Source organism: Rosa chinensis, chromosome 7, assembly GCF_002994745.2.
Source record: "Rosa chinensis cultivar Old Blush chromosome 7, RchiOBHm-V2, whole genome shotgun sequence".
Taxonomy (NCBI): domain Eukaryota; kingdom Viridiplantae; phylum Streptophyta; class Magnoliopsida; order Rosales; family Rosaceae; genus Rosa; species Rosa chinensis.
In genome coordinates, this window is record NC_037094.1 from 60875358 (window position 1) to 60890548 (window position 15191).

At 39.8% G+C, this 15191-nt stretch overlaps 4 protein-coding genes across 4 annotated transcripts in view; 3 read left to right on the forward strand and 1 right to left on the reverse strand.

The window, feature by feature from the left end:
- The window catches only part of LOC112178330 (pentatricopeptide repeat-containing protein At5g65560), a 74025-nt gene that overhangs the window by 13029 nt on the left and 45805 nt on the right, over positions 1-15191 (forward strand). The gene's annotated exons all lie outside the window — the stretch shown is intronic.
- LOC112178325 lies at positions 315-4151 on the reverse strand. The gene is made up of 2 exons (XM_024316483.1): positions 3198-4151; positions 315-2996 (listed from the first exon to the last, which is right to left on the reverse strand). Exons 1-2 carry the CDS (start codon positions 4149-4151, stop codon positions 315-317), a joined length of 3636 nt encoding a protein of 1211 aa, XP_024172251.1.
- Positions 7782-10210, forward strand: LOC112178326 (nicotinate phosphoribosyltransferase 2). The gene has a single exon (XM_024316484.2). The coding sequence runs from the start codon at positions 7782-7784 to the stop codon at positions 9432-9434; it is 1653 nt and encodes a 550-aa protein (XP_024172252.1). The 3' UTR covers positions 9435-10210.
- Positions 12629-14124, forward strand: LOC121050711. Its single transcript, XM_040511596.1, has 2 exons — positions 12629-12745; positions 13080-14124. Exon 2 carries the CDS (start codon positions 13093-13095, stop codon positions 13963-13965), a length of 873 nt encoding a protein of 290 aa, XP_040367530.1. The 5' UTR covers positions 12629-12745; positions 13080-13092; the 3' UTR covers positions 13966-14124.

Below are 15191 nucleotides of genomic sequence, written 5' to 3' on the forward strand. Positions count from 1 at the left end.
ATAATATATACATATATTTAACTTTTTTTTTTTTTGAAAGAAAGGACATCATATTTCATTGAGAAGTACTAATTGTTACCAAATAAATTGCTAAGTCCAGGAGGGACATGCCCACTCCAAGAAATCTGCAATCCTGAAACCAAAGCATACTTAGCTAGCTTGTGAGCTAGCATATTTGATTCTCTATACACATGAGAGAAAAAAGAACCAGCTAAATAAGAAATAGACAAAGAAATGTCATCAACAATTCTACCCAACTGCGAGGTATCATCTCCATCAGTTTGGATAGCTTGAACCAACTGCAGGCAGTCTGATTAAAAAATAACTGGAGCTAGAGAATTTTCCTCCACTAGCTTGCAAGCTAATCTGCTTGCCAAGGCCTCCACCACTAGTGGCTGCAACACATCAGAACACTGACCGCAAGCACCTGCCACCACTGTGCTATCTGCATCTCGTACTACTATCCCTAACCCTCCCCGACGTGTGCCTTGATCAAAGGCACCATCGATATTCACCTTAAGCCAACCTGCAGGAGTAATACTCCACGGCTTAACCTGCCTCCCCAATCTAGGTGTCACACTATGTCTGGCTACCACATATGAATGCAATATAGAAGTAGTATGACAAAAGACCTGCTGCACAGTCCTTCCCTTCCCAACCCAAAGTCGTTGGTTTCTCTCTTTCCACACTCCCCATAACAACATCAGCAAAAAAGCAAAAGCACGAGGTGTGACTAGAGTATAACATAGAGCAAGCCAATCTAGCAAAGAGCTAGGTGGAGTATGCAAAACCAGAAGCAAATCTGGTGCCAACCCAATGACATCACGCGTAAAACAACACTCCCTACTAACATGAGATAGGGTCTCCTCTTCCGAGTTACAGAACAAACAACCATCCTCAACTGGGACTCTTCTACTTCTGAGTTGAGAAGCAGTTGGGAGTATAGAAGCACAAACTTTCCAAACATGTACCTTAACCTTTCCAGGGATAGGAGCTGCCCAAATAAACTTCCAATGACTCGGATTGGAATTAGAGGAAGAGCCACTAATGAGCACCAGATGTAGTGAAGCAAAGGCAATTTTATATGCACTCTTTGTAGTAAACAGACCATTCATATCAAAATGCCAAATTAGTCTATCCGGAACAATGCTTCTACTAAGCGGAATGGAGCAAATTAGTAAAGCTTCATCCGCATGAAAATTTTCAGAAATAAGCTCTTTGTTCCAATGACCATCCACCATCAGATCGCTAACTAACACCAGAGGAGAGGGACCATACCTTATTGGACGAAACAAATTCGGCCTTGGAATCCAAGGATCATCCCAAATCCGAATGGAAGTACCGTTTCCAACCTGCCATCTAAGACCCGCTTGTAACACTGATTTAGCAGCAAATATTCCTCTCCAGCAAGCAGAAGCATGAGTAGGTGTAGTAGCATTTAAAAAAGAAGAGTGTGGAAAATAACGAGCTTTAAATAACCGACTCACCAAAGAACCCGGATACCGAATCAGTCTCCATCCTTGCTTGGCAAGCAAGGCTAAATTATGAGCATGCAAATCTCTGAAACCCATTCCACCCTCCTCTTTGGAGCGACAAAGACGCTCCCATGACATCCAATGAATTTTTCTTTCATTAGGTTTGCTGCCCCACCAAAACTTAGCGCACATTTGATGTAGATCATCACAAAAATTATTTGGAAGTAAAAAACAACTCATAGCATAGGATGGTAGAGCTTGCGCTACCACCCTAACCAACAAATCTTTGCCAGCTCCACTCAAGAGCTTACCTTGCCAACCAGCTAGTTTCTTACTCAAGCGTTCTTTTATATAAGCAAAAGTTTCAGTCCAATTCCTCCCCAAGTAAGTAGGAAGTCCCAGATATTTCTCATGCTTGACTTCAATGGCCACACCCAAAAAACTTGCCAAAGAAAGCTTATCAGCCTCAGGAACTCTCTTGCTGAACACAATGCTACTCTTAGCAAAGTTAATCTGTTGACCAGATGCCAACTCATAAGCATTCAAAACAGATTGTATATGCTGATATTCACTTAGAGTGGCCTTCCCAAAAAGAAGACTATCATCAGCAAAGAGAAGATGGTGAATTATCGGAGCACCCTCACAAATTTTGATCCCCTGTAGCTCACCATGAGTAACTTTACGTGCCAGTAGAGCAGAGAAAACCTCAGCACATAGTAAAAATAAATATGGTGACAAGGGGTCCCCTTGCCGGAGTCCTCTGGTAGGAGTTAGATAACCTCTTGGTTGGCCATTAATCAAAAAAGAGTACCTCACAGTAGTGACACATTTCATGATAACTCCAATCCAATTCTCATCAAAGCCTAATCTGTACAGCACCGCTTCTAGAAAACTCCATTCCATCCGATCATATGCTTTGCTCATATCCAACTTCAAAGAAAAAACACCCTCTGAGCTAGAGTAACAGTTATGGATAAAATGAGACACCTCATTTGCCACCAGAGTATTGTCTGTAATCAACCTGCCTGGAATAAAAGCGCTCTGAAATGGAGAGATAATATGCGACAAAATTTTCTTAAGCCTGTTAGCAATCACTTTAGAACATATTTTGTACAACACATTGCACAAAGCTATAGGCCTCAAATCCGATACCGAAACAGGATCCTTTACCTTTGGAATTAAACAAATATGTGTATAGTTAATCTCACCAAGAAATTGACCAGTATGCAAAAAGAGTTGAACAGCAGACACTACATCACTTCCCACAATCTCCCAATATTTTTGAAAAAATAAAGGTGGCATCCCATCAGGACCAGGGGCCTTCGTAGGATACATCTGAAAGAGAGCAGTTTTTATCTCAGCTGCCGAGTATGGAGCACACAAATCAGCATTCATCTCCGCAGTCACCTTTGGTTGCACCAATTCAACCACACTCTGCATATGAATATAGTTAATATCATTTGCCTTAAACAGTCTAGTGAAGTAACGCAAGACAACCTCTTCCATTCCTTTCATAGAATCCTGCCAGACCCCATTGTGATCAAACAAACCAAATAATCTGTTCTTAGCTCTACGATTGGAAGCCTTCCGATGGAAATACTTCGTGTTTCTATCCCCATCTGTAAGCCAAGACACCCTAGACCGTTGCCTCCAATATGCACTCTCCTCAGCTAAAAGCCCTTCTAACCGAGAATGCAAATCAAAGCATTCCTCCTAGTAAACCTGAGTCATAGGCAGATAAAGGATCTGCAATCTGTCCCTTATGTACCCAAACTCACGACTCCTTGCCCTAAATGTGACACGCTGCCACTGATTTAGAGAGAAACGAGTTTGCATTAGCTTCTTCTTGACTTGAAGCATAGGCAAACCTTCTGCTGTCATCTCCCAACCCTGACGCACCACGTCCTGACAATCAACATGCAAAGTCCAGAAACTCTCAAACCGAAACTGGAATTGACGACGTTCCACAGTGGGGAGATTACCACGATGAACACCTAACAAAATTGGAATGTGGTCACCATGAACTGGAGGCAAATGCACAACCCTGGCTGCGGTGAACACATCCATCCATGTTGCAGTGGCTACAGCTCTATCTAGACGGCTGCGCATACCTGGACCACTCCATGTGAATGGCTGCCCTTGAAATCCTAAATCATAGAGATCACACTCCGACAAGCAATCCCGGAAGGGCTGCATTTGGCCTTCCCTACGCACTGCCCCCCTTTCTTTCTCATAGGCATGAAGGAGCTCATTCATATCTCCCACCACCACCCAAGGTAGTGCACACTCAGCGCTTAAAGAACGAAGCAAATCCCACGTTCGGTAACGATCAGCAGTAGAAGGGTGACCGTATAGCCCAGTTAACCGCCAGGCAATGCCGGAACCATCCGTCTCACGCACCTCAACATCAACATGGTTTCGACTCTTAGAACGGAACCTGTTATCCAGTTCATCTCCCCAAAACAGAGCCACACCTCCGCTCTGCCCTTCACTGAAGACTGCTTCACAGTTAAGATATCCAATCTGCAGTCGCAGATCGTTCAGATAGTTCCAATCATCCACCTTCGTCTCCGAAAGAAAAATGATCGAGGGTTTCTGTTGTTGGATCAACAGCTTCAGCGCCTGAAGCGACGCAGAGTTATTAAGACCACGGCAGTTCCAAGCCAGAACCTTCATAGCTATCAGACGCCGGGACGTGCAGCATCGCTGACGAACGGCAAATATTGTCGCCGACGAAGCAGCGAGATAGACAGCGTGCTGTGAAGCAACGCCTAAAAGACCTCCCACGTGAGAGATCAGGATTCACGGACGACGAGAGTCCGCCTGGTGGTAGCTACGCACCGGCGTCGGAATGAATACCGAAACTGCGGTGAGCAATCTGCCGAAACTGCGGTTATATATATTTAACTTGTATATATTTTAATTTATTTTTTATAATATAAATCACAAATATATATATTTACTACTTTACTTTAATAGCTACAGTTTTACTTTAATGATGTTTTGACTTTTGCACTTATTGAATTATGATTTATGAATTTAATCATATTTTTAATTTATTTGTTGTAGATTTTGATTTAAAAAAAGGCAATATGAGAAAAAATTATCTTATTTATTAAATTCTTATTGGGGATTTGGGGTGGGTTTGGAGGCTTAGTCCCCAGTGGGGATGGGGACGGGGAATCCCCAATATATTTTTATTGGGGATTGGGGCGGGGATGAGGGTAGAAAATGACCCCGGGAATGGGGATGGTATTGTGATCCCCATCCCCAACCCGCCTCATTGCCATCCCTAAACATGAGCAAACTTGAAACTCGGGAGGGTTTTTTTTTTTTTTTTTTGTTGGACCAAAATGAAACTCCGGAGTCTAGTACAAGGAAGAACTGAGGTTTTGAAGCGTCAGTTTGTATTTTTAATTATTTGTACATTTCAGCTGCCAAAAAAAAATTATTTGTGCATTCAGCATCATCATCAGTGAATGTAATTCAAAAATCTACTAAATTTATACTTACTGGAGCAACAGCTTCAGTATATATGGAACTCTTCTTGAACAGCAAAAGTGCCATCAAATTGACACCAATTCACATAACAATAAAAGAATATTATTTACTCAAGTAATAGTGGTAATAACAATTTGAAAAGATTTAACATCTACAACAATCCTAGACTTGCATATGCACAGAGCAAATTCAACTAGTGACAGGACCAAATTAACCAACATGTCTCCGACGTCGATCTGATAAGATACTCTTCTTCTCCCCATCAGTCCGTTTAGAGAGAGGAGCACAACCATCATCAAGATCTTAAGAAAAAAGAAATCTGCAACATGTAATATGTAACTCTCTGATCCACTAAAGACAATTAGAAATAGGAATTGAAGAACCCAACCATTGAAGCAAAACAAAGTCGAAAAAAGCTCTGGACCTTCGTCTTAATTAAGCAACACTGAAACCAGAACCAGTCTTAGACCAAAACTGCTCCATTCCTTCACTTTAGTTTCTATTTCCCACCTTCAATTTTTCGTTATTTTTCTTTAATCAGAACTCTGTGATCCACTGTTCTGCCAAGGTGATAATGAGAGCTCTGAATATTCAGCAAAGATCAAATCGGAGACGAGCCTACAGAAAGATGGGTATCTGTCATCACCGACAACGAGGAGAGTCTCCGCCTTCACCGACAGTGGGTCATCGGGCAGGTCCACAGATATTGAAGAATTGAAGGAAAAGAGCCCTAGCTTAATATTATTGAATTAACTGGTTAAGGGGAAGAAGGGAAAATAATCAGATGTTAAAGAAAAGAGGGAAAAAAAAAAGACACGTGTTGGGCAAATGGAAAGAGATGATAGGTTTGATTAGGTATTGTCAGCCAAGTATTATCCTAAAGTCAATAGTATTGATCATTGGTCAAGTGTAGTAGCTTAGGGAACTCGCATTTAAAATGGGAACCTGCATAAGATATGTTATTAGATTCCTAAGTTAATTGAGACGCATCGTAATTGAGATGTCCTTGTGATGTCTCATTTTTCTAAATCATAATGATTCCTTTGTGTTAAATGTAGAGTTGCTTAACCTAGGTTGCATTTTAAAAAATAGGTTAAGTGTAGAGCTTTTCTCTCACTTAGCATATACATAAGGAAAAACAATAGGTTAATTCTAACGGTGAGTTAACTTGAGCATCATCCTCCATGCATAGATAAGACTAGGTTAAACCTGGTTTTGCATACATAATTGATTAGTGGTGCATACATTAGTGGTGCATACAATCCCTTACTTCTGTTCACCTATTGATTCTCAACCTTAAGCAATTTCGTTACTTGTTATTTACTTTTAATTGTTTTGACAACTTCAAATCAACTATTAAACTCAGAATATCTTACAATTAGTTCTATAAGTCCACTGTGGGAGACCCTACTTCCATATTCTACAATTGACATTTAAATCAGTAGTAGGAAAATTGTTGGCATAAGAACGTCCGATTAGGATGCCATCTTTAAAAGTCAGGAAAAAATGTGAACAAGGGCATAGTAGTAAATTCCTAAATAAAAGAGAGGAATGATGGAAAAGTAAAGAAAGAGATGAGAACGGCCGCCCAAGGACGTCTTTGCCGGCTGGATATGAGATCAATTGACTATCCCCGCTGCCTCTCCCTACAAACACTACAATCACCTCTCGATGTATCATATTGTACTAGATCACTAATCATTTAATTGAAGTAGATAAGATATAGAAATAGAAAGAAGCCAGAAAATTGATTATTTAAGTTGTTTTTTCTTTTCTTTCTTGTTTTTTTTTTTAACCAAATATCACTTAAGTTCTAATAATTAGTGATTATTAGTGTGCCGACGTCTAAACTTGGTAAAATAATTGACGAACTAGTTGAGATTGAAGTCGGAAAATTTCATCGAGGTTGTTAGATATATATTTTTTTTTACGAAAAAAATATTCACTAACCTCTCAAAGAGTCAAAGTCACATAAAAGTAACTTTTTACACGTATGTGCATACCCTTACACGTGAGGATACATTAATGACAAGAAAAATTACCTTTTTTTTTTTGGTAATGTTTACCAAAAATTATTCGTTAACCTTCAAAACGCATGTAGCAATAAGTATTTTCATTGTGAGATGCACAAGTAAATTCAATATTTGCATGAAATTAAAAAACTAAGTAAGAAGGCTAATGCATTGAAAAAGGCTAATAAAACAAACTTTTCAATTTACTTGAAGTGATGTCAACTCATCTTTTTTTTTTTTTTAGATAGAAAAATTCATTCAATCAAACGAAAAACATACAATGTGGGGGACATATGGACCAAAATCCCATGGAAGCACAGTTACAGATACCATAAGGGCAAAGGGTCTAAATTCTAACCACAATACACCTATTTTCAAAGCTACATCAATAATACGAGCCTCATCAATAATATGTCGGCTCATCTTTAAAAAGTGATAATATGAGCAAATCAAAGATGGATTTACTTTTCAGTCGGCAACCCTTTTAAATTTAGCTTGGGCGGTTTTGATATCAGCTCAGTCGGTTGTTAAATCTTCTTCTAATCGAACAAGAAGATCTTATTCTAAAGGAACAAGAAGATCGAGCCTGATGTATTAGGAGTTCTATAAGAACCCAAGGTGGTATAATACTTGAATACTATTTCTATTTTCGATTCGTATAAAGAACTTTAGACCCTCCTATATATTGACAAACGCAAACTTTAAACACCAAAAGCTATCATTTAGTTTTACCAATTACTAAATCGATTTAGGCTTAAGAAAGTTTTTGGCTGCTGGTCCAATTTTGATAGCTATGGTCCTCGCCGGCCCCACCAATCCAATGGTCACGCCTCTCCTCACCGATCTCTACCAGTTCACCATGGCCTACGCTTACTGGAAAGCCGGCAAGCACAAGGAACGAGCCGTGTTTGATTTGTATTTCCGCAAGAATCCATTCGGCGGCGAATACACAGTGTTTGCTGGATTAGAGGAATGCATCAAATTCATTGCTAATTTCAAACTGGCCGACGACGAAATCGATTTCGTCCGCCAATCCTTGTCTACTTCATGTGAGCTAGAGGAAGGATTCTATAAGTATCTGAGTGGAGTTGACTGTTCCGAAGTTGAAGTCTATGCTATCCAAGAAGGATCAGTCGTTTTTCCAAAGGTTCCTCTCGTTAGAGTTGAAGGACCAATCGCTGTGGTTCAGTTACTCGAAACTCCATTCTTGAATCTCATTAATTATGCGTCATTAGTTGCTACAAATGCCGCAAGGCATCGTTACGTTGCTGGAGAATCTAAAATGCTACTTGAGTTTGGGCTTCGACGAGCTCAGGGACCTGATGGTGGAATAGGGGCATCTAGGTACTGCTACATGGGAGGATTTCATGCAACAAGTAATGTTGCCGCTGGAAAGATATTTGGGATCCCGCTTCGCGGAACACATTCGCATGCTTTTGTCAGCTCATTCATGAGCCCAGACGAGATTATAGATAAATCACTTCGTCATAGCAGTGATAAGCGCAGTACTTGTGAGGATTTTGTTAGCCTGGTTCAGACTTGGTTGCGCAAAATTCAGTCGTGGTCAAATTCATTAAATGGTACTTTTGGTGGTGAGACCAATCATAGTGAGCTTGCAGCATTCACATCGTATGCCCTGGCATTCCCTGATAACTTTCTAGCTCTTGTAGACACATATGATGTTATGAGGAGTGGAATTCCCAACTTTTGTGCGGTTGCTTTAGCACTCAATGATCTAGGGTACAAAGCAGCTGGCATTAGGTTGGATTCAGGTGATCTAGCATATCTCTCCTCTGAGGCTCGAAAGATTTTTCTCATCGTTGAGAAAGAATTTGGAGTACCTGGATTTGGAAAGACGGTTATCACAGCTAGTAATGATCTAAATGAGGAAACTTTGGATGCTTTAAACAAACAGCGCCATGAGGTTGATGCATTTGGAATTGGGACCCATGTAGTTACTTGTTATGCTCAAGCTGCTCTGGGTTGTGTTTTCAAGCTTGTTGAGATAAATAATCAGCCTCGCATCAAACTTTCTGAAGATGTCACAAAGGTCTCCATCCCTTGTAAAAAACGATCGTACAGATTGTTTGGGAAAGAAGGTTATCCCCTGGTAGACATAATGACCGGAGAAAATGAACCACCTCCAAAGGTTGGAGAACGGATCCTGTGTCGTCACCCCTTTAATGAATCGAAGAGAGCATATGTAGTGCCGCAGCGTGTTGAGGAACTTATGAAATGCTTTTGGCATGGCCCAGGTGGAGTGAGAGAAGATCTGCCACCATTAAAGGACATCAGGGAGCGCTGCATCAGCCAACTCGGGAAAATGCGCCCCGACCACATGAGGAGACTAAACCCCACTCCGTATAAGGTTAGTGTAAGTGCAAAACTGTATGACTTCATTCACTTCCTATGGCTCAATGAGGCACCTGTCGGGGAGTTGCAGTGAGACTCACTCTGTAGTAGCAAGGGTAACATGAAGCAGTCCACATATCGCAGAGCAAGCAATGATTAAAGGTCTAGCCGTTTAGGAGCTTCTTTAAATAGTTTACCGCATACACATGAATGTCCAACACATAATTAGTTCAAATCCTGCAGTTACAGCATGCTCATAAACCACAAGGTAGTTTCTAGGATTTTGATGCCTAACAGTATTGAAACAGCTAATAAACCAAAGTTTGTCAACAGTAACCTCTGACTTTCTAGTTGAATTTGAAGTATGAATCTTGCAAGAAGATTTGTGTTTTTGATGTAATCCATTTTGATGCTAGTTTCTTTAGCTGTGTGGCAGACATGTAGCTGATTCATAGCACACTTGTTATTAATTTAATATTTCTTACAGTTTATGATTATGACAAAGGACAACAGTTGTTTTTCATTTCTTTAATATGGCATTCATCATGAATGGGCAAGGTACATATAGCAGTGCTTTGAGAAGTTAAAACTGCTAGTATTCTTGCACTCGAGCTTTTTGACAATGTTCTACCAAATGTGTTAGGTTTATGGTATGATAAGCTAGCTAGGTTCATGTCCTAAGGACAAAAGCAAGTCTTCTATGTGGAAAGTCTCTTACATTGGTATTTGGTATGGTTTAGGTCTTTAGGAGAATTGTGAGTTGAATGCAACCCAACAAGTTAGTACATTCTCTTTTGGTGCAGGAGCAAACTATCAGGAGCAAGCAGCTTTTACAATGAAAAATGGGAAAATGAGGAATTCAGTACTAGAACTGTAGTTTCAAATGGCTCCGAAAAGCAAGTTTTGTAAAAGATTTGAGTAGCCTTCCTTTATTTCTCAAAGTTATGGTTCATCCATGTTTGGAAGAATGGTAGATATATGGTCAGAGGCATTGGATAGACTTGATTAAGATGAGGATAGATACCTATAATGTGCTTGAAATAAGTTATGATGGATTCAGGGATAAAGAGAAGAGCGACCAGAAAGAACATTGGATGCAGAGAAGAAGATTGCATGTTTCTTCAGAGGCTAGTGAACCTGCCTTATAAAGAAATGCACTTGAAAGTTGATCCTTCTCAAATATGTGCAGCCCATTATTGTTTAAGATTTGAAATGCGAACTTTGTAGATGTGCACTTTGAATTATCCTTAACAACTAACGGTTTTGGAATGCCGTGAATGCCTTCTAGAATCCCTGCAATTGTTTTCAACCAGATCAAGGGTGCCACATTTAACCACTCTGGATGAAAGTGTGAGGTTATATTAATTTACTTGCACTGGTATATTTTCCTTGCATTGGATTTGTCCCAAGTGGTTAAACAGTTGGTCTTGGCCTCAAAATGTTGGTAACTCTCATTCCTCAAACTTAGAAACCAGGCTCACTCAAATATTGAAGGTAGATATCCTTTCCACCAATCTATTGTGTGGCCTTACCTTCTTGTTGGCTTTGTGAAACTGAATGTGGATGGCAGTAGTAGTCTCTGCCCTGGGATGTCTGGTATTGGTCTAATTAGCACTTGGGGATGTAATCAGGTCTTCTATCATTACTTGTCAGGTTTTGGGGATTGGCTTTGGGATTTGTTCCATGACCTCAGACTTACCTCTGATCTTGGTCATAGAGCTGTGCTGGTGGAACCTGACTTGAGTTCCATTGTTTCTGTTGTTCCAACTAACTAGGAAAAGGTGCATCTTCTCTATAGCCTCATATAAACGCAAAGAGTTGTCGGGAAGGAATTGAACTAGTGTCCTGCCCCATACATTGGCAGAAAATCTGTGTTGCTGACTCTCCTGCATTTCATTTGATAACAGCCTTTTGGGAACCACTGCTGCTTTGTACCGTACCAGTAAGAAAAAAAGTGTTTCATTTGTAAAGTTAGGCATGTCAAGCACTGTAACATTGCCATACCTGACCTAGCACAGTTGTGGCTATGCTAAGGCTTCCAGCATACATTAGACATTTTAAAGTGAATCCTTTGTAGGAGTAGACCTGAGCTGCTATCCATCTTTGAAGTTCAAAAGATATTTTGACAGGATTACATGTCCATTTCAGACTGGCAGTAAATGTGGATTGTTTTGTTCTTAAAAAAGCTGCAGCTCCTTATACTAGAGGTTGTATAAACGTCATTTCCTTTTCAGCTAGATTTTTACCCCTATGAATTGCTCACATCAATAACATAGTTCAACCGAGATTTTTTAACTGAGACCTTCCTTGAACTTCTTGGTGCAGGAAGAATATGGACAGTTGGTTTAAATATTTTGGCCTCTCCCTATAACACACATACACAGGGTCGTGATTGCATAAATGATACTCTGATAAATTAAGAAGTTTATCATATTGTAGTTTGGCATCCCAAAATCGAGTTGTTTCGTCTCTGTATACAATTATGATATTTCCCTCCAGTCTTCTAAGCCGAATCCCTGTCTAATGGAGTCTTTCTTGTTGACAAGGAAACCACCACCACCTCCATCATTTGCTTAATTGCATAGCAGGAATACCTAACTAGGCCTGTTAGACGATATTTCCTTCTCAGTTTATTGTGTAGGTATGTCGAATCGAATCATAAACTAAATGCATAGATTGCTTGCTACAACATGCATGTGTTATGGCATCAGTCTATGAAGGCTAAGGCTGTATCCTTTCATAACGGACTGTCTATATTGTTTCTTTTACAGGCCTGTTTGATAAGCTAATTGCCTTGTTTCTTCTGCAAGCCGACCTCAAATGACCTATAAAAACGAGACGGAGTCGGCTGTTGAATCAATAGATAAGTTCTTAGCAAACATATTCGATCAAGTCTCCCTTAAACATGTTGTATGTGAAGCAAAATTTATAGCTCTTGCAAATCTGAGGCATTTCTCATCGACTCCATAAATTATCAGACTTAATGTTGATTTACTCGGCTTTGGTTGTAAAATGGGCTTCTCCCTTAATCCTTAGACCCCTGGACCCGATTCCGACCCGAAGTGAAGCGGTGCGGTTCGGTGAGTGCTCAAAACGGCGCCGTTTTAGATGCGGTGCGGTTACCGCACCGGAAAATGCGGGCGGGTCGGGTCGGTAACCGGATTTCCGGTCCTATATGCCCAGTCCTAGCTAAAATTGCCAAATTGAAACGGAAACACTAGGCAACTTGAACAAAATAAAAAGACCCAAAATTGCACATAACAGGTGGCCTAAAAATTAAGGGCGCGGGTCGTTTATTTTTTCACATTTTTAAAATTTAAGCAAAGAAAAAAAAATAGAAACCATTTCTCTTCGTTGGTACTGTTCTCTGCAGCAGAGCTACCGCCGGAGATTCATCGGAGGAAGGTGAGTGCTCTTCTCTTCTTCTTCAGTTATCGTCATCTTCTCCTTTTGAAACCCTAACACAGGTTATCGATCTGAATTCTCACACAGTAGTTACTGCTTAATTTAATTTGTTTCTACTTGAAAACCTAGCTAGCTAGCTTAGTTTCACTGAATTTTTCGTTTCTTTACACACTAGGTCATAATTCAACTTGGAAATTTCTACATTTTGGTGGTATTATACTGTTTGTTTTGAAGTAGAAAACCCTAACTTCGCTTCACGTACTTATTTGGATCCTCAGTCAAGTTCTGATTTTTAAGTTGAAACTTTGATTTCTGCTGTAAATAAACTACTTAGAACAATCGGATCAATGGCGGAAACTAGTTCCCCCAATTCGTCTGCTGATGACCTCAAGAACCATGTAATGAAGATTTTCCAGGAAGCCACCAAAGACTGTGAGGACGAGTGCTTGAAAGCAGTATTTTGCACCATTGGGAGGAGCTACGATTCCCTTAACGATTTTTCGATTAAGTTGTTCAATTCTATGGCAGATACCGGCATCATTGACAGAGCCAGAGAGATGTTTAAGCCTGTCTCTGACTTGGGCATTCTATCTCCAGTGGCTGTCTTCACCATTGTGATTATGACCTACGCCGGTAATCACAAGGCCAAGAGTGCTCTTAAGGTCTACCAGCAAATGATAGCCACTGGTATCAACCCCGCCTGCTACACTTACGTTCAACTCATCTGTGTACTTGCAACAGACTTTTCCAATGTAAAGTTCCTTAGGTATGCCAAGAAGTATTTTCTTGAAATGTTGGATAAGGGGATGAAGCCCAATCCTACACCCTTCTGGAAGATTATGGAGGCCATTGCCTACCGAGAGCCAGTGGAGAAGGCCAAGGAGTTCCTTGAGCAGATAAAAGCCAAGGGGTTCATGCCTCCCGACAGTGGTTTTCACTACAAAGAAGCCTACCTCGCCGAAGGAATGCAAACACTGAAGATGTATGCTAATCTTGTCCACAATGACACCATTGATGAGGATGTTAGAAAATACTTCTTCGTGTTGCGCGCCTGCCCTGGCTACGCCGAAAAACTGGGGAGCAAGATGTACAGTGCTTTGGTAGATGATGGAAATGTAGACGAGTATTGTCCTTTCCACCTTGAAGCAGTGATGCTTTGGTTCATGGATGTTATACCAGCAAGCTTTAGGATTAGGGGGCTTCAGATATGGAGGAGCTAGTGAGAGTAGAAAACTGGATTTCAGTATAAATTTTGTGCTGTCCTCTATTGTTGTGAATGTTGACATTCAAGTATCCTGGTGCTCTTATGAATTTAATGCTCGATTTTTAACTGTGCCGTAGGCGTTGTTGATACACAGCACACTTGTAATTTTAATGTTTCTTATTCATTGATTTTTAGTCTTTTAGAACAGTTGTTTTTCATTCCTTTAATTTGTCATGCATGCATGTAGATAGTGGATTGAGAAATCAGTATATATTTTGTGGGATTGGGTTACAATATGGGATTTTTTGGCTGTTTTCTATGATATTGAAATATTTGTAGTTTCTGTTTCTTTTATTCTGGTTGTCTGCATGTTATTTTATTTTCTTCTTGCTCAGATGGTATTATCTGCTTTTGATAAGATGGGCATGAAAAAATGCTTCTTCTTTGGTATATCCAAAATGAGAAACAGTTTGATATTTTAGTTATGCTAGACTCACAGTTCTGAGATTAAAACAAAAAAAATAGTTAGACTGGGAACCAAAATAACTTGAAGCTTCAAATTCACTACAGGACCTCCTGTGATTATGAATTCCGTGCAGTTTCTATAATTCTCAGTGCACTGTTGTGTTCGCTTGAAACTTAACGATTTCATATCCCACTTGTGCAGTTATTAAGGGTTAAATGACTTCATTTAATCACTGCCATTTCCTTTTGAGTAGAAAGGAGTAGCAATCCGAAGTAAAGATGTTTATTTAAGTCTGATAGGGTTGTTGTCGTCTCCATTTGATACTAGTCGTATTTTTACTTCCTTCCAAATCAGAAAGAAAGGTGCACTGCATTTGCTTATGAGGTAACATTCATTCATTTTCTTTTGATCTTATTTGACCTTTAGGAATTTAGGAAAGTTTTGCACATTTCAGTTTCATGATATAGTAGTCCCTTATTATTTGGTTATCAAGTCAATAATAAATGCTGCTTTTTCTTAATAGTTTCAAGTTACTTGCATCAAATTAGACTTCAGGCACAAAAAAGTTTCTTCATCCATTATGGTTTTGAATTTAACATAAGTTTGCCTGGAATTTACCTCTGCTTGAACCCTCAAACGCTCACTTGAAGCACTAGTTAGTTTCTAGAATTTTGATGCCTAACAGAGTCGTAATAGCCCTAATAAAGAGAAGTTTATCAACACTTTTGTAGTTGAATTCAAAGTATGAATATTCTGTTTGTCAAATGTGCAAGTGT

Coding starts and splice junctions, on each gene's coding strand:
- LOC112178326 (XM_024316484.2), top strand. CDS start 7,782: ATGGTCCTCGCCGGCCCCACCAATCCAATGGTCACGCCTCTCCTCACC.
- LOC112178325 (XM_024316483.1), bottom strand. CDS start 4,151: ATGAAGGTTCTGGCTTGGAACTGCCGTGGTCTTAATAACTCTGCGTCG. Junction 2,997..3,197: donor TTTATCTGCCTATGACTCAG/GTTTACTAGGAG, acceptor GGGGTCTGGCAG/GATTCTATGAAAGGAATGGA.
- LOC121050711 (XM_040511596.1), top strand. CDS start 13,093: ATGGCGGAAACTAGTTCCCCCAATTCGTCTGCTGATGACCTCAAGAAC.